General features: G+C 38.7%; 1 protein-coding gene across 4 annotated transcripts in view; it reads right to left on the bottom strand.

The window, feature by feature from the left end:
- LOC147032174 (latent-transforming growth factor beta-binding protein 1-like) overlaps nt 1–20,420 on the bottom strand; it is a 293,202-nt gene that overhangs the window by 175,195 nt on the left and 97,587 nt on the right. For all 4 annotated transcript variants that reach the window (XM_085869539.1, XM_085869540.1, XM_085869541.1 and 1 more), the window contains exons 10-12: nt 4,879–5,001; nt 3,930–4,091; nt 410–2,050 (exon numbers count right to left, since the gene is read on the bottom strand). In XM_085869539.1, coding sequence (XP_085725665.1) covers nt 410–2,050; nt 3,930–4,091; nt 4,879–5,001 — 1,926 coding nt within the window. The remainder of the gene's footprint in view (nt 1–409; nt 2,051–3,929; nt 4,092–4,878; nt 5,002–20,420) is intronic.

The following is a 20,420-nucleotide window of genomic DNA, read 5'->3' as shown; positions in this document are numbered from 1 at the left end:
CATCCATCCAAAGGATAAAGAAAGCCACACATCTAGATAGAAGCATAAGAAGAAAAACGTATTCAAGCTTGTATTGCCTAAAGGTAAGTGAGAAGAGCTTAAACTCACATGACATGAAACATATCGACTGGGTGAACAGCAGCGGAAGTTTGGTGTATAATTGACAATGTGCTCAATTACGAACGACTTGAATATTAACCATTAACCTTTATTTTCACACCAAGCAACATGTTTCAAACCAACTGCTCTTTTATGGTTTACTGATGCTTGGATACAATTAAAATATCAACAGTGAATAAAAATAATGAGAGCAAGCAACTTGTAAAGAAACTACAAGGGAACATCTGTAAGTATTAAGGCTTCAGAAATATTTTCAATTTGTCAAAGAAAAAAAAGTGACAGAACTCACGTGTTAAGTCCACGCCCTGTCTGTCACCATCTGGAGGGCTTTCATGTGAAAATCTTTCTGACACTGTGGGGGCTTCCTGAAACCTTCGGTGAGATCCTTGAAGTGCAGGACGTTGTCTCGTTCTGTCAACAATTTGTCGATGAGGAGTCCTGTCTGTCTCAAATCTCTGGCCAATGTGTAACCTGCGAGGACCTATCGCAGTTACGCCAGTACTGGAATGACGAATTGAACCTCTAGTCCTGTCTCTTGCTTTTTCAACAGTTATTTTATGTCCTGGGCTAAGTGGGTGCCCTTCTACTGACGGAATGCCGTGACTCTTATTTCTGCCAGGCTGTTGTCTTGTTCGTTCTGAAAGTCTATGTATCGACTTCCTTGGAGAGATGTCCTCAAGCTCAAATTCATGTCGTGTCCATCCTGCTGATGGTTTCCGTGATGTATTTGCCTTTGATGCCCACCGTGAAGTAGCTTCAACTGAAGGTCTTTCAAAAGTAATACTTGAATGTCTTTGTGCCTTCTTTTCTCCAATGGATATTTGAAAGTCATTAATTTTCTGGTGGCTTGGGGTTGCATGAGAACCTCTCAATGTGGATTTTGATCCATTCGTTACAACTCCTTGCAAAACATCTTGAGGAGTCTGACTAATTCCAGACCTTTGACCAATATTTGTTATGTGTGGCCTGTGATCTGGTCTTCTCACAGTATAACTCTGCAAAGCATCTCCTTTTCGATATCCTGGGAGTAAATTACCAATGTTAGAATTGTGACCTATTGCAACTCTTGATCTTTGCCTAGTCTCTTTTGTTATTGGAATTTGGCTTGAGCTTTGGATTCTAGGTTTGTGCAAAGTGTCGTGTGTCCTGGGCATGGGTCGACCACCTCCTTCAAAGGGTCTCAGTGTTGCTCCAATTGTACTACCATGTTTACCCCATTGTTGAAGAACAGGCCTGTTTAATTCCCCCATTACTCTGTGAATTTCTCGAGATCCCCCCACATGAGGCCTCCCACGTGAAAAGTGAGTCTCACTCTGCCTTGAGGTATGAGGATCTACATCGATATGCTTTGTAGAACCCCATCTTGTAGGTCTTTGTCTCATATAATTGATCTTGGGAACATGAGGTGAGACTGCTGAACCTGGCCTTCGGATATTGCCATTCACATTCGCCCATTGTCTTTCTTGTGCTACATTATGTCTGACAAGACTTCCATCTGTATTTCTTTCTTGACCGACTTCTTTAACCTCTTGCCTTTGTGAGGTTCCTCCTCTGATAAAACCTGGCTGTGTATCTTCACCAGTGGGTCTTTGTATGACTCTCCTTTCAAAATGTCTTTGTCTTCCTTGTATAGTCGACTGCCGTGAACCATCGATGATGGAGTCTCCCTCAATGTTGTAGCTGCTCAATGTACCCATTACATGTGGACGATGTCTGGTTTCAACTTGTACACCCTTGTTATGATCCACAGTCTTTTCTCCAGCATCAAGTCTTTTTGTTGCTTCAAGTTCTTCATGTAGCTGTGTAGCTTGTGCCAGTTTCTCACGGATAATCTGTCGCTGATTCTCGGGCAGGTAGCGAATAGCATAGTTCACCTTATCGGTTGGGAAATGAAAACCCATGCCAGCAGGGCACATTTCTTTGAAAGATTCTGCAATTTAAAAGGCATTATTAGGACATTGCTCAGCTTCAAAGAAAATATAGATAGAAGGGGAAAGGCCAGGAAAAAGCTATACTGTAGATGCTTTTATTACTATATACTTTTATCAAGTTCTCATATTACTCCCACTAATGTGGATGGTTTCTCTGCTCATCTGCATGGCAGATTTATATTTGACCTGGACTTTTGCGATTAGGGTTCTCATCCCTATGTGCAATCTGCTGTTTTGTTGGTGGGAGTAACAGGAGATTTAGTTGTAAAAATAGCTGCAGGAGCTTTCTTCATTCGGTAAACAATTGTATGAATAATATATGTGACATGACCTATTCAATCAACTGGCAGAGGGAAGATACTCGCAATCATGGTAGAAGGCAAATTTCTTTTTAATGATTTTGAGGACTCATTTATATCTGCATGATTGCAGGAACTTTAATGTTTCAGCCAAACTTTAATGGAAACTTACCAAATTTTAAATAACTGAGATTTACTATGTCTGATCATTATCAAATTTTCTACTTTGCATCTTTATATGACAAATTGCACCATGAACTACTTTCGAGAAGCACAAAAGCCACAAATGAGCCAATCAAAGACCCCAAAAAGAGCTCACCAGAAATTACGAAAATTTTTCACTGAGTTACATTTGTTGCTTTATGGTGTATTTTCTTCAGACAAGAATGCAATGTGGAAAATTTGATACTGATCAGATCTAGCAATTCCCAGTTATTAAATTTTAAGTTTAGTTCCCATTATACATCCCCTGGTAAGGGCAGTATGCTTAATAAAGCAGTACACCCTCACAGTCCCACATCAGAATGGCAATTTTCCAAGAATGTGTTGAGATCTTCAGAGATTGAACAAATGAGCGCAAGGCAACTTAGGGGAAGGCCTGTTTGTGAATACATGAGCGATCCAATCTCATCAAGAGCTATCAATATGTACCATATTTTTCAGCGTATAAGTCAATGTTGTGCATCAGTCGAATTGGCTAGTTTTCCTAATTTTATTTCCTTCATTCATAGATAAGTAGATTTGGAGTACAAGACGAAGCTAGATCAATTTTGGTTGTTAGCAAAACTGTCAGTCAGAACAATAGAAGTGTTCATTCCTCCTGACACTCACAACTCATTGCATCGCTGCCTTTGCTACAAGACCACCTGTCAGATAAATTAGGAATGTGAATCATTTTTCAACATGTTTGTTCTCATTTAGAGGTACACCATTTCAAAAAAGCAACATTTCTCGCTGACACCGTATTTCCTGTGCGCAGGCAAAATCCCGCCATTGTTCTCAGCGAACTGAACAACTTCTGATTAAAAAGCTGCCATGTATGACTTGCGTGACTTTACGGGAGGCATTTTGATATGACGTAGTAAGGATGGATACATATGATTAGGATTGAAAAGGATGGATCTCACGCAATTGGTGATTGCGTGCTTATTAATGATTGGATAATTTTGCATGCATCAGTGAATGGATTAACATTTAATTGCTAACCCAATCGGCAAATGTTCCAGGCAATGATTTCTGTAATGTGTTTTAAGTTAATACTTACACAATTTATTTCAGAAAATATCACACTTTGCAATTTTTTTCATTTATGCAATTCAATGTCTAAAAACCATAAATAAATAGATTCTGAGTACAATTTGAAGCCTGGACTTCTGGGAAAAAAGTATCGACTTATACGCCAAAAAATAAGGTATATTCCACAATGTCATCACAAATCAGGAACATCTCGAAATCATTTGAGCCTTTAAAAACTGATGTTCAAAAACCTTTTCAAAACCGATTTCTTGTCTCAAATCCATTGTAGGAATTTCATGCATGAAAGCAAAGATCGGGAATATAATAAAAGTTTTCTTCATACCATGGCTTGGTGGAGGACATCGCTCACAACCTTCCCCCCAGGCCTTTCCCACACTGCAGCAGCAGAAATGCTTTGTCAGCTGAATAGACACGGGCAAACGACACACATCTCCACTCAAAGCAAGGAAGCAAGACCCATTCTTGGTGGAGAGGACCTTTTCTGCTGCATTCAGGAGGAACAATGGAATGGCCAAACATGTGAGACTATCATGCGATATATTGCTTTTGAGAATATAGATGGTAACCATGGTGATTCATGGAATGTCATATGTAAGCTGCCTCTGTGAATGTACAAATAATTTAAATGTCTACCAAACAAGAACATTGGTAGACCATTTACAAATCAACACCACATTTGGGATTTTAACCTGGGATCCAAGCACGATGAATGAATTGTTCAATGGGAACACAAAGCAGGTTTAACCAAGTCATATACAAATATGGAAATGAGTGAGATGGGGAATATTGGCATTCGTTTATGATCGAGGGTGTCAATAATTAAAGAATTTAGGAAGTGCAGCATGAAAAACGACAGCGATAAAGTCAAACATGCAGAAGGTCGAAAACTAAATTGTTTTGCCACTGTCTGAAGAGCCCAAGTTTTAAGTTAGTGACTATTGTTTATAAGTTAGGGATGTGTTGGGGTTGGCAGTATTTTGAAAATAGATAAGTAAAAATAATTGAGAAATTGAAGAGAAGCAATGAAAATAAAGAATAAAAAAGAGGATGAACTGGAAGGAGAAAAGAGCAATGCTATCGAAGTGAGGGAAGTGGTGTAAAACGTCTGACCTTTTTTGAAAACGTACAGTAATTCGTAGATGACCCCTAAATGCTTTCATTTAGAGTACATCTATGGAGTACAAGATTTGTGTATAGTGCATGTATACACTGATTGGTGGGGGAGCAGTGGGGATACATTGCACGTGGAACCGACCACAAGAAATACTCACAGATGCACTCGTGTCGAAAGGCGTCTCTAACATATCCCTTGCGACAAACACAGGTATAGTTGCCTGCAGAGTTGATGCATGTTCCCTTTGTGCAAACACCACGTAAGGTGCACTCATCAATGTCTGTGGAAGTCAAAGGAAGAGACTTGCTATTGAGAACAGAGGAGGTCAAAGCAAATAACAATGGGCAAATGGATTTTTCTTTCCATTCATTAATTTGCTAGTTTTATATAATTAAGTTTATCACCGACCCACCTCTCTCGTTTTGTGCTCTTCCCACCAGTCTCTCAAGAGATGCAGCGCATCACCACCTCATAGTTTCTTCTACTCCATCACTGAGTTTTGCTACGCTTGCTGACCCCTGCCCCCACTTAATGCCGGCTCGTCCACACAACTTACAATAGTGTCTCTGTGTGTTCTTGTCCATCTGTTCCCCATTGCTCCTCCGTCAGTCTGTTGACCCTCTATCCTCTCCTATTCAGCTGTTCCATGCGTCTTGATTCCTGTCTTAAAAAATTATGTTGGTGGTCAACCTTAGGAAATTTGGCATTATCGACAAACAAAGTAAGTTGCCAATAATGAAAGTCTTTCCTCAAGGTGAAAACTGACATTATAAAAAGCTATTTTCAAGGTAAATAAACATTCATTATTCAGTTGTAAACCTTTAAATAAATAAACGTCTTAATTCATATATATATATATATATATATATATATATATATATATATATATATATATATATATATATATATATATATATATTGGCTTTGATATTGTAATAACACGTAATAATTGAGAACTGATGTGTTCGTTTACTTTTCTCATGTTTACAACAACCACTCATATTCAGCTGACACGGACCACTGGACAGTGTATTTATCTTACATATTTCAGGAATGTACCTTTGTTTAAAGTCATTTTCAGAGCAGGGAAAAATATCCGTTCTGCATGTTTTTGGATAAGTACTCTGTCCTGGCACAACTCATGTGGAAAAAAAAACACGAAGCTGTTTGCTTCAAAAGGATACACTTCCCATAGATTTAGCAAAATATCGTCATAACTCCTCATATAATGTCATAACTTTCTCTTTCAACATATTTTAAAACTGTGTTAATCTGGCTGAAGTGTCTTCCTCTTGCTCTTACTTGTTGACTTTATCCATGAAAAAAGTATGCTACCTGTGATAATACAGTATTATAATGTCAAATACACTTTTTAAAATCAGGTATAATTAGGTTGACCAACTAGTCTCAGATGATGCCTTTGGTTTCCAAATACTTTGTCTCAAATTATCTCGAGTCAGTTCCCATTAAACATCAGGACACAAAACATATTAGTGGGTCAATATAAGCTGTGTTTGCAGTTCCACATTAGCATATAAAAGGAACTAAACCAGAACTAAACCATGAGACAGCATAATATTGTTAATACATTAAGTGTCAAAATGAGCTTATGTCCATGACATACATCACACATAATGACTTGCTCTTCTTCCCATATGGGTTACACGCTCATTGAACCTCGCACAGTCACTGCACGTCCTCTCATGAGTTTTGAGCAAGTTGAGGAGAATATTTTCCATTGTAATTAAAGGAAAACTTTTCAACTGGAACCTTCTCACACAAAAGGAGATGGTGTTGTTTTGTTTCATGACTTGCATGACTTCATGACACACACACACACACACACACACACACACACACACACACACACACACACACACACACACACACACACACACACACACACACACACTGATACAGAGTTTCCGGACCTGGCCATGTTTCCAGCCTCTGCTTGATCGGGCATTTCACAACTTTTCTACGACAAAAACATGCTCCTCGACAACATTTCCCGAATGGTGCCAAAGTCACCCCGGCTTGGAAGTCAGACCAACCTTTTGAGCGAGCTGTGATGGAAGCTTAAACGCCCCAAGTAGGTAATATATTCCCACTCAATCCAAGTAGACCTCTTGTTCTCTTTGGATGCCATTGTGTAGTATAAATAAGTCCATATAGAGAATGGTAATCTCAGACCATACCATTTGGTGAACAGGTTCAACACGTTGATATGCAATATTTCAAATTACCAAAAATAAAGCAGGAATTTATTCATGAGGGCACTTTGAAACTTTTGCTTTTTTATGACCACGTCAAAATTCTATTAACCCTAGTCCTCCCAAAAGGGGTCGTTTGGACCCCAGGTATACATTTTGATGTGTTATTTCGATTAGTTTAACAATGTATTTCATGTTTTATTTGTTAGTTTATCCACATGTGCTGGTAATAAATATATGTGACGTTTTAAGATTCCACCTTGCTGCACAGAGTTACAAGTAAATCCCTTTCTGGGGTCCAAAAAGACCCCAGTTATTTTCGCTCATTTTTTAATATTTTTTTTTGCATATATGATTACTGCACGTGGTATTTGTATCGAGAAAGTTCTCCAATTTTTATTTTATATGCCTATGTTTGTTTTACTTTATTATTAAAACATCATCCAATCAAAATAATAATGTTTCCTCGATGTTAAACTTCTGCGGATTGAATGAAATTTAGTGCTTCTGAGTTTGGGTCATAAAAGTCCCCAGTTGGTATTTTAATTTTATATTAAATATTTATTTTTATTTTTCTTATGTTTGTTTGACTTCATTAATAAACACCATGTTTACTCATTGATGTGAAAATTTGGCTGATTTCGTGGTTTTTGAGTTGGGGTCCGAAAAAACCCCAGTTGGTAAGATTAGGTCGTAAAATACCTTGGAAGGACTAGGGTTAATATACTTGTGATAATGTTGGGGTTTCCAAAAGGTGTCGTTTCAAATGTGGTTGAAGCCAACAACAATGAGGATTGGGATTCCAAGCTGCTGGAAAGCGAGCTCATTTCGGCAGAAGTACCATGTTGCTATCAGGTTCCATTTAAGAAATATAAAAATGCAGTTGGCTCACGAATGACCTGCATGCAGGGAGGAGATAATTTGGCTGTCATGCTTGGTCTGGTTGACATGTGGTGGCAGAATACACTTTGGAGTTAACTCAAATTCCCCAAGGCAACTTGGAATGGGCACGAAAATGCTGAACTGCACAAATAACCAGCTAACTCAGGATTGGGTGTTAATGCTTCAGTGATTTTGACATACCAACACATCAAGAATGAAAACATTCCCAAGTACATAAACAACTGATTTACTTGCATTTCCTGAAAGGCATACTAAACATGAGAATTGGTGAGAAGTCAGAAATAATAAGACCAGTAATTCATCTGTGCAATCATTCACGGAGTGAAAGAAGCTGTGGAATTGTATAAACAAGCACTGAGTGCAGAAATTTGGATAAAAAATTTGTTGTAAGCTTGATTCTGACACACAACTTCAATCTTCCCAAGCATTTACCACCGTAGTTTCTGTTTGACATACAGTGCAAAGCATAAGGCTTAGATGTTCCTCCAATGAGTATGCATGGAGTCACTGGAACTTTAAGTCATCCTTTCCTTCCCTTTTCCCTCATGCTCACAATGTCAAACATTGCAGAATCAAAAATGATGTGAAATTTAGTGTATGCCTACGAGTACATTACAGTTGCTTCATTTTTGCGAAATATGTCAATAAAATCTTACCAATTCGTTTTATTCCTATTTTTGATGTGAAACAAAAGCTCCAGTTTAGATAAATGTGCTAAAATCACCGACGTTTCTACAGTTCTATTTTGGCAAGGGTAGCAGAATAGTCTTCAGGTATGCTTGGAAGCGTGGACAGAATAACCTTAGGTGATTTTTTCGCACTCACCTTTGAACAGTCTAGCCTGATCTTGAATCTCGACTGAGCTATAAACTGCCACCCTGGTGTTTCATACACATCCATTGGAAGGATGTTAAGCCAGAGGATTGGTGTGCCAGCACTGCCTGTTGGTGGCCGTTAAATATCCCATGGTGTCCTTCATGAAGAGTCAGCGAGTTATTGTCAGCACCTTGAACATATTCCAAATTCCTGATGTGACTACTTTTCTTTTTATTTCCAAGATCTAAGACGCATGGAGGAGCTTCAACACAATGCACACACAAAAATGCAGACATATGGGAAAGAAGAATATACCACCCAGCGTAATATGTATTTTTCGTTTTTTTCCTCAACAAGATTGAGGTTCATGGTAGAGCAAGGTGACAGATGGTATTAACTGACAGTAGCTGGCAGCAGGGCAACTCTTGAGCACAATATGGAAGGAAATTAACAGACAGGAAAAGAGGAGAGAGAGCAGAGGGAAGGAACACTACAATCTGCAAGTAAGAGGATCAGATTAGGAAGGGTTAATGGGAGAAATGAAGATTGTAGGAAAGGTTGGGGGGATGATAGGAGGTGGTGGTGCAATGCCTGCTTGAAGCCCTGGAGGAAACAGTGAAACAGAACAGCCTCTGGAAGGCGGTTCCACATTTTGGAGAAATGAGGGGAGTTGTTGTGTGCTGTCAGTCTGGATTTTGGAAATTTAACCAGACGTAGATTACTGGAATAACACATGCATCCTGGAGTTTTGGAGAGCAGAGTGTGCAAAACCAGAGGATCTACAATTAAAAAAAAAATAAGAGAGGCCACTGACCTGGATCTTATTCTTCTTTCCCATGCAGCACAGGGCTATGCAAGAGCAGCCGACCTTGTGTGGTCACCTCATCACAGGAAATTCCAATGGTGTTGAGAGCTTTAGACTCCACAGAATCCCAGAGAAACAGATATGATGCTGGTACACCAACCCATAGATAAGAGTAATAACCCCAATGAACTACAGACAAAGGCCTTGTGGACTGTAATAACTTTGAGGTCTGTTCTCTTCGAAGGAGAATCCTCACCAAGAAACTGCTTCAGCAGTACCAACACTGCCAACAGTGTATGGACATCAGGAAGGATGGACAACATAATACAGGGTGGCCCAAAAATGTGTTAATTGAGAGAAACTCATTATTCAAGATATCCTTTTCATCCTTGTCAAATAAACATTTTGACGAATGCATTACAGTTTTGCTGTGAATTGACAAGGTTTGTCAAGTTTTATCTGAATAGTATCTTTCTTTTTGACCCCGCAATAAGCTGGGAATAATGGTAATAGTAGTAGTAGCATCAACCATCATAGTCGTAGTAATATTTTCACATTTGTGTTTAGACGAATCATGTAGAAAGCATTGCTGTCTCCACATAAGTTATTGGGAACTTTACTTCTTCTTCGGCATAATGCATGGCAGCTTGGCTGTCGGGTAGCTATCATTTTGATGGGGCACGACTATCGCTGAAGCTGTGCCCCTATACCAGTACACTGGTACTCATTTTGCCGACCTCAGAAGGATGACAGGCCTAGTCAACCCCACCTGGTGTTAATTTCATCAGCGAACGTGGCTTGAACTCAGGACTCTAAGATCCCAAGCCAGCCACCTTTACCACTAAGCCAGCACCAGGCTTGGGAAATTTACTGACGTTGCATTTCTGTCACGTAAAGATATAAAATGAATAATTAGAGAATGACGGGATCTCGCAATTCTCAGGATTTGCAAGTTGACCTTTTTTCCCTGCACAGGGGGGATCTGAAAATAAATTGTAGGATTTTAAATTATATAGAAATGACTTGTATTTTGTCTTGTACATGTACAAGACATGTCTTGTACATGTCTTGTACATTGTACATGTAGGATTTTAAATTATATATAAATGACTTGTACATTGAACATTAAATATGTATAAAATTAAATCAGTTGCTAGTAAGGTACTATTTGGAAAAAAGGAAATGCACTTGTCACTTCCATTACAAAATAATCAGCTGAGCTTGCCAATAGAATACAATGATGACATCGTTGTTCATCAAAAAATTTGATCTTGGTCAACTTGCTACCCATAAAAAAAATTATCCAAGCTCTTACAAAGACATGCAGGAATAACAGCTCTTGATAAACGGTATACAATGGATTTATCATTTAGCAGGATTTTTACATAACCCCACAGCTGAACAGTGCCCGATGCAAAACATGCATTTGTAATTTTTTACCCATCATTTGTGTCGAGTACATAATCCTTCACAGCGATAAAATACATCAATTGCGCAAGAAAGCGAATGGAATAATGGTGTTCATGAGGAGTTGGGGTCAAATGCACAAGCTAGGTTGTCTCAAACGATTTATTGAGCACACGTGTGCTTCAACACACATCTGTGCTTACCGGAAAGGGTTGGCTTGTCTGTGGTCCCCGAGACCCTATTGCCTTGGGACGTTTGCAAAACAATCAGACCTTACAGAAGAACAAACTTCCGACTATATTCTATGTCAGCCTATTGGTTATACGAGGAACATGATGGAGTTTGTGTATTGTGCATGGAGTTTTTTGTCCTCATTGTGTAAAAAAAACAAATGTAATTTTGAAATTTTTACTATGAAAACTTCCGAGGAAATGTGCTATGTTTCATCCTAGATAACAACTCTGCAGATGAGGGGTAGAGAGTGATGGAAAGATTGAGATTTGGTAAAGGTGTGAGTGGTGGGAGTGGGGTTGAAAAGAACATAAAGTATAATGCTAAACTAAATATCCAAATGAATTTAGATTAAATTACAAATATATTACACATCAGAATATATGACTAATCTGCTTTTCTCTACAATCACCTTTGGTTACTTTTCAATAAGCCAAGAGTTAAGGAACTGGATGCTGATGATAGTTGGCTGTGACATGACGTGGTGTGGCCAAAGGTTTGGTGGTGATGTGCTATTGTCTATGTAAGAAGAAGTTTGTTTCATTTCACAGAGGACCACTTGGGTGCATTGTGCTTGTGACTCATAGTGGATACAGGCTTGGAAACTCCTTACAAAGCATTGTCATCCCTGAACTAGACCAACCACAGGCCAATTGGACCAAAACTTTGGCACTCCTTCAAAAGAGTTGCAATAAAGTTTTCAATCCATCTTCATAGGCTGTGTGGACCAGAAGCTGGCAGTGTAGTATTATTTGACATATTTTAAAGTCAGCATTGTTTATGTATGCTTGGTGTTGGCTTAATGGTTAGGGTGGTGTGCTTGGGATCCAAGGGTCCCGAGTTAAAATCCCGCTCAGCTGTTGAATTAATACCAGGTGGGGTTAACTCAGCCTGTCATCCTTCCGAGGTCAGCAAAATGAGTGCGAGCATGCTGGTATACTGTGTCTTAGTGGCGACCCGTCCAGGATTGTGCCCAATAGCCAAGGAGACTGCTTAGGCAGCACCAACGCTCTGCACAGAGTATGGTCCCAATGGATGGATGGATGGATTGTTCATGTTATTTTCCTCGTTTATATATTCAGATACATGTCGCATTGATGTGCTGATGCACCAAATATATTTACAATGTGGTCACCCTCCCAAACACAAATCCAACCCCAAACGGTTTGCCTATTTGTGAGAAACTGGAAATAGATTTGTACAATTGAGGAAACTGATTATGGAAACACATGTATTGATATACTAAATGCTGAACCAAAGAGTTGACTACAGAAATGTATAATAATAAATTTATTAATTAATTTAGGGCTGAAACGGAATCCGGATTCTTGCCTTGAGTTCTAGAGCCCATATACTTTGACAATCGAAGAGGAGTATTAAACCATTCTCTTTCTATTACGTAGTTTATTTACCAGTTCAGCAATACCAGAGGAAAAAGTCAAACAAGACTGTGCTGCAGGAAAAAAAAAAAGCATTCTTTTTTGCCTCTATTCTGTTGTTGATATGTTCCCTTTTGGTGTGAAGAAAGTCCATTCTGGTTTTATTTTTCTTAATACAGACCTTCTGCTCAAACACACTTGAGTGTTCCTCAACATATTATAACTGGTAAGTCCCAAAATTCTCAATACTCATTGCTCATTTGTGAATACTAAATATAGGGTACCGAATGAAATGTACACCGATTTAAACACAACGGAATCCTTTTCCAAATGCCCATCAACAGTACCTATATTGGTTAAGTTTTATCTGCCAAACAACTTGAAAATTTTTGGCAGCTGTGAGCTGGCTCAGACTGTATGAGTCAAAACATTACAGCGCAAACATTTTTGAAAGGCCCTAAAACTAACGAAAAGTGTGTGCATCAGCTCTTATAGTTTCAAATGATTTCCTGTGGTCAAAACTCATTTCCTTGTGACAACACGAAAAAACAAGAACATAGCCCAAAAAAAAGATCATCAGCAAATAATAGCAAGATTTCATGTCAGTCATATGACCGAGGTTAGTGTGACATAACAGAATATTATATTTCTTTGCTATTATTAATTTAGCTGAATTTTTTATATTACACAACAAACAGCATCTTTGGATTATTGTGGCCAAGTAAAATCGAACACATATGACTGGTGGTTGTTCCATGCAGGAAGATTGATACAGTTTCTACTATTATTATTTTTTGCAAGGGAAACAAATACTGTAGTTACACAGTTACGAGTGACATGTCACATGTCTCGTATAATGTGACACATCTGAACATCTGTGTGCTGATCAGTTGTGACTGCCCAAGTGAAGTTGTCAACAGTACTTTCACAGCAGTTGCTTTTGCAAACAGCCATGGATGAAGCAATGTCAATTGGTCATAAACGTCTCTGCACACGCATATGGCATACAATGTGATCATGGCAAACACTTACAAAAAAATTGAACTATATCCCATGATTTCTCATGAGATCTGATATAAACCAGAAGAAAGCATCATCAGATATCATGAAAAAATATTTGTAAGCATCAACTTTCCTATTATTCAAGAAAAATTATTTTCTATTAAAAATATATATTAAAACCAGGCCATTGGGGAAAAAAAACAAATAAACAAAAAAAACAAGACAAACCAAGTGAGTATAAGAAAATGAGCCTCTATGTTGAAAAGCTGCCAACATTTTTTATTGAGTTATTTGCTGTCTTAAGTCCAATATTATAAATCATGCCATGCCTTTTCTGTCCCTGTATCACTTTCTCATGATTGTTTTTACAAAAAACACTTGCCGTTATTTTCTCTGCTCTTCGAAAAGCTTAAGATGTACAAAGAGTGAGGAAATCTTTATAGACAATATTGCTTAGTGTTGAATAACCATCCACAAATGCTTAATGTAAAGGTCAAAGTGTTTACATACTGACTTCCATGCAGTATAAGTGAGGGTCCCATTATTCCTGTCTTACACTTTCTGTGCCATGTGTAGATAGATATACATTTTTAAAAACACATAAATAGCTTTCTTTTACATGTTACCAATTAGCCTTCACGTCCAAAAAGTGAGTTCAAGAAATTATCATTGTATTCCATCATGACAACAAAGCATTTAATGAAAGCTTACAACACAAAAAAGCTTAAACAAAAATGTTTAACAAAGAGGAATGACAAGAATTCAAAAGTAGGATGCTCTACCTTTAACTTATCTGGTTTAACTTATATTCTTGATGGAATAAGATTGGACTAAAAACTCTCATCTGTATGTTCCATGCAGTTTTTCATCATTACATCATATAGAGGATACCGCATCACCGAGGAGGTAATGCAAAGCGAGATGTCCAAATTGCTAATACTCACATGTAAACATTCAAATGTCTACAGTACCTTTGTACTGGCACTCTGCAGAAGTTCAAAATTCTAATCCTGGGCTTCTTCTTGGAAGGCAACGGCAAAAAAACTGCTATAGAATATTGGCCTCCAAAACTCAGCATGGATGACACACACACACACACACACACACACACACACACACACACACACACACACACACACACACACACACACGATACTTTGAGATATGGAAGGTTTTCATTCCACCTCCTGAAACCCACACATTTGTGGAAATAACAGCCAACAACAACAACTTGCGCACGCATGCACACATGCACGCATAAAAACACACACGAAAGCAGATACTTTGAGACCTGTGATGGCTCCATTCCACCTTCTGAAACCTTCATATGGAGATAACAAACAACAACAACAAGAACACACACACACACACACACACACACACACACACACACACACACACACACACACACACACACCAATGATATATTAAAAGCTGAACCCAAGAGCTGAGTACATAATAAACAAAGAAAAAAGACATAAAATGTCACAGCCCCCATTGTTTTAGTAATTTTGCTGAACAGAGTAAAAGGGCTAGCCCATATTTATTTCCAACTAAAATGGCGGCCAGTCTTCCAGTCAGTCATCTTTGATTAGATCGCAAAATAAAGTTAGGTGCAAGTGTATGCTACCATGTACAACTATGTTTGCATAAAATCGGACCATGCATGTCCAATAAATGGCTGGAGACACGTTTAAGTAAGAAAATGGCCACCAGTCATCCATCTTGGACCTGATCTCGACAAAAAATGAAGAGCATAAGCCATCATTCATTATCGGTGTGCCAAGTTTAAACAAGACTGGTAAATGCATATCCGAGAAATGGTTGATGACGTGTTCGAGACCAGGTTTTTTTTTACAACTAAAATGGCGGCTAGTCTACCAGTCGGCCGTCTTTGACCAGATCACAAAATAAAGTGACGGACACATGTATGCCATCATGTTCTGTGCTTGTGCAAAGTTTGAACAAATACAGACCATGCATATCTGAGAAATGTTTGGGGACACATTTAAGTAACAAAATAGATGCCAATTGGCATTCTTGGATCTTATCCCGATAACAAAATGACAGGCACCTGTAAGCCGTCATTCTTTATCTGTTTGCCAAGTTTGATCAACATCGGTAAATGCATGTCCAAGAAATGGTTGAGACCGTGTTCAACATCGGGTATTTTACAACTAAAATGGCTGCCAGTCGGCCATTTTGAATCTGATCTCGAAAACAAATGACGTGCATATGTAAGCCATCACCCCCCATCTGTATGCAATGTTTGAACAACACATGGGTGAATGCATATCCGAGAAATGCTTGAGGATATGTTCAACAGCGGGATTTTTTTCAACTAAAATGGCCGTCAGTCGGCCATCTTGGATGTGATATCGAAACAAATGATATGCCGATGTAGTCGATCATTCCTTATCTGTGTGCCAAGTTTGAGCAGGATCAGTAAATGCATGTCTGAGAAATGCTTGAGGATATGTTCAACATTGGGTTTTATTAAACTAAAATGGCCGCCTCATTCCTTATCTGTGTACCAATTTTGAACAGGATAGGTAAATGCATGTCCGGGAAACGGTTGAGCAGACGTGTTCGATACTGGGGTTTTTAAAAAAAACTAAAATCCCCACCAGTCGGTCATCTTTTTTTGCATCGTGAAACAAAATGAGGTGCATACATACACCATCATGTGGTGACTGTGCCAAGTACGAATAAATTCAGTCTATGCATGTCTGAGATATGGTTGCGGACGCACACATGCATGGACACGAAAATCTAGATGAAATCCATAATCCCCGTTTTGGACTAAGTCGAACGGGAGCTAAAAAAAAAAAATCTGCTTATTAATTTAGGGCTGAACCGGAATCCGAGTTCCTGCCTCAAGTTCTATAACTCATATAGTTTGACAAGCGAAGAGTATTAAGCATTGAACCACTCTTTCTGTTACGTCGTTCATTTCCCAGTCCAGGAATATAAGAGGCAAAGTCAAACAAGACTGCTGCAGGAGAAAAAAAATAAAGCATTCTATTTTGCCTCTATTCTATTGTTATGTTCCCTTGTTGTGTGAAGAAAGTCAATCCTGGTTTTATTAGCCCCCTTTAGAATGAGTCTGAAATGGGGGATTATGGATTTGTTTTTGATTTCCATGTGTGTGCGTGCGTGTCCGCAACCATATCTCGGACATGCATCAACCAATTTTATTTGTACTTGGCACAAAGACAACACATGCACATCATTGTTTTGCTACATCAGATCCAATATGGCTGACTGGCAGCCATTTTAGTTGTACAAAAAAAAAACCTGGTGTCGAACACTTCCTCAGCCATTTCTCGGATAAACATTTCCCCAATGTTGTTCATACTTGGCACACAGATAAAGAATGACAACTTACAGATGCACATCATTTTTCTTTGATATCAGATCTAAGATGGCCGATTGGCAGCCATTTTAGTTGTAAAAAAAATCCCAATGTTGAATACGTCCTCAATCATTTCTCAGACATGCATTTACCGATGTTATTTGAACTTGGCACACAGATAATGAATGATGGCTTACATATGTACATAATATTATTTTGAGATGAGATCCAACATAGCCGACTGGTGGCTATTTTGTAACTTAAATGTGTCTCCAATCATTTTTCAGACGTGCTTCGTCTGATTTTGTTCAAACTTTGCACAAGCACAGTACATGATGGCATACATGTGCCCCTCAATTCATTTTGGGATCTGATCAAAGATGGCCGACTGGTAAACTGGCGGCCATTTTAGCTGTACAGAAATATGTTCTCGCCCTTTAATTCCATACAGCAAAACTACTAAAGCAACGGGAGCTATGACATTTCACATCATTTTTTACTTCTTTTTCTTAATACAGCCCTTCTGCTCATACAATCTTCAGTGTTCCTCAACATATTATTATAACTGAGAAAGCCAAAAATTCTCAACATTCAATGCGAGATTGTGAATACCAAATATAGGGTATTGGAATGGAATGTACACCAATTTAAACACAGTGGAATTCTTTTCCAAATGCCCATCAACAGTACATATAGTAATTACATTTTATCTGCACTCATGAATAATACTGAAAGAAAGAAATAAAAAGAAATATCAACAAATAAGCACCAACAACTGGGAGAATGACAAAAGAGCAGGAAAGCACAAACAATAATTGGACCAAGTGTGGATCGACAAAGAAGGCTCATTGGAATGGTTAAGATGACATCAGCCCAATAGGGATGGAGAATGAATATCAACTGAATGGTATTCATGGAATGTACAACCTGCGGATTCTTGAGGAGGGACTTGGTGTGGTGAGCCAACTCTTTTGTCACTAACTCAAATGCACCTAATTTTGTCATAACTCACCAACAACTTTTTGAGATATCAGGATGTACAGTAATCCCCCGCTATATCGCGGTTCACCGATTGCGCTCCCGGTTCATCGCGGGTTTTCCCTTGGAACCTAACTATTTTTTTCTGCGGATTCCCCCGTTATATCGTGGTAATAATATATAAAATATAAATTATTTAAGCAATAAATTATAACGCGTGGCGCTTGACCAGTCACACAACGCATGAGACAAAGTTTCGCTTGTGAACTTCGAATATTTTCTACGTTTTTTCTCCAAGCCCTACGATGCCGCCCAAACGCCCTGCATCTTCTAAGGCTTCTGGCAAGGAACCGAAGCGCCAGGGGAAGGTCCTGGGACGCTCCAGGAGAAGGTTAAGGTGCTCGATATGCTTCAGGAAGGAAAAAGGTTTGCCGCGGTTGGACGAGCACTGCCAAACCGACCAGACCAGACAAGTCGATCTCCGGCACCTCGAACCCAATCATTACCAAGCCGACCAGACGAGACGAGTCGATCTCTGGCACCTCGAACCCGATCATTGCCAAGCCGGCCAGACCAGACGAGTCGATCTCCAGCACCTCGAACCCGATCATTGCCAAGCCGACCAGACCAGACGAGTTAATTTTTTTTGGGAGGCATCCATTCATCGTGGATTTTCACTTCTCGCAGGGGGGGTTTGGAACGTAACCCCCACAATAAACGGGGGATGACTGTATCTAGTTTTTCACTCTGTCTCTCAATTTCAGAAATTAGGCCTATGTTTAAATTTTGACCTCAAAAATAACTGGTGGTTGAATTCAGTGACCTGATATGAAAATTCTGTTCACATTTCAAATCAATCAGATGAAAATTGACAATTTTAGAAATTTTGACCTCTGTTGATCTTTTGGCCTAAGTTGACCTCAAAAATGTTGGTGGTTGAATTTGTGACCAAATATGCAATTTCTCTTGAAATTTCAAATCAATCGGATGGAAATTGAGGATTTCAAAAATTTGGCTTATGTTGACCTCAAAAAGAATTGGTGGTTGAATTTAGTGACCTGATATGCAAATCCTGTTCACATTTCAAGTCAATCAGATGAAAATTGAGGATTTCAGAAATTTGACCTATGTTGACCTTTTGGCTTATATTGACCTCAAAATAGTGGGTGGTTGAATACAGTGAGGTGATATGAAAATCCTCTTCAAATTTCAAGTCAATCAGATGAAAATTGAGGATTTTAGAAAATTGGCCTGTGTTGACCTTGGCCTATGTTAACCTTTGGGTTGATGTTGACCTCAAAAGAGTGACCGCTATATCATATGGTTATGTAACATGTGGTAATGTTTCAATTTCCTCTGCTGATCGGTTTTCGATGCACGCTCTTAACAAAATGCAGACACGTGTGACGTACGTGCAACATATGTACATATGCTACCGATCGCTTCACCCCGCTTTTCGCCTCGCGAGTGCAGGGTAATAAATGCCAAACATCAAGGACACTGCACCAGTGTCCTTGATGTTTGGATAACAAAGATAAAAACAAGGATGTCTGCAAGGATAAAAAGATGGCAGGACTGAGCCAGACAGACAAGTGTAGGTTCAGAAAAGGAAAGTTTTTCTGCAAGACAGAAACAGAAAGTACAAGTCACCTGCTTTCAGGATGCAAAAAGCGATTATCAGAACAACTTTACACATAATGGCACAACAAAGTATGCAAAGTGATTAATTGGCATATCTGCAAACAACTCAACATCACAGTTCCAGAAAACTCGTGGAAACATGAATAAAGGGCAATAATTGAAAATTAAGGCATCATGCTCACGTTTGAGCTGATGATCCCATCAAGCATGAACATCGAAAACAAAGCCTTGTGACTGGACATCGTTCTCAGGCACAAAAAGGAAAAGACCATTTCTGAGTGATATTTCAGTACCCAACGATTTTGGCCAAAATAATGCAGAAATCAAGAAAATGACCAAATACCAATATCTCAAAAAGAAGTAAAAAAAATCCTTGAAGATGACGAGTGCCAAAATTATACCAGTGATTATTGGAGCAATAGGAATGAGAAAAACAACCTTAAAGAGATCCTAAAAAACATCCCAAGGAACATTACTGCAAAACGAACTGCAGTTGGAAGCCATCGGGAGCTCGGGGACGATCCTCAAAAGATCCCTCGGAACAAAACCTTGCGAACAAGAAAACTTCACAAATTGTTCCATTAATCATGATCACTTATTAAGAAGGAGGTGGATTGTTCGAGGCCTGGGAGGACTCTGTTTCACCTTCTGAAACCAGCATGTGTAGGAAACAAAAACCAACGACACGCACGCGCACGCACACACAGATACCATTGTTAGAGTGAACTTTCCTACAATGGTGTAAGGTGTGACAGGTCAGAAATATAAAGGGAACTAATCTACATTTTACATGAAAGGTTATCGGCAATATTGTTACATTGGCACAGTGAAAAAAAAAATATATATATATATATATATATATATATATATATATATATATATATATATATATATATATATATTTAAATCTAAAAATGGTATCCCTTCAATCTTCCCATGCCAGCACTGACTGTTGGAAGTACAATTTCT

This window comes from Eptatretus burgeri, chromosome 2 (genome assembly GCF_056783735.1).
Source record: "Eptatretus burgeri isolate ZD-2024b chromosome 2, Ebu_testis_v1, whole genome shotgun sequence".
In the NCBI taxonomy this organism is placed as follows: Eukaryota; Metazoa; Chordata; class Myxini; order Myxiniformes; family Myxinidae; genus Eptatretus; species Eptatretus burgeri.
The sequence above is the reverse complement of the archived record's forward strand: the minus strand, read 5'-3'. Positions and strand labels throughout refer to the sequence as shown.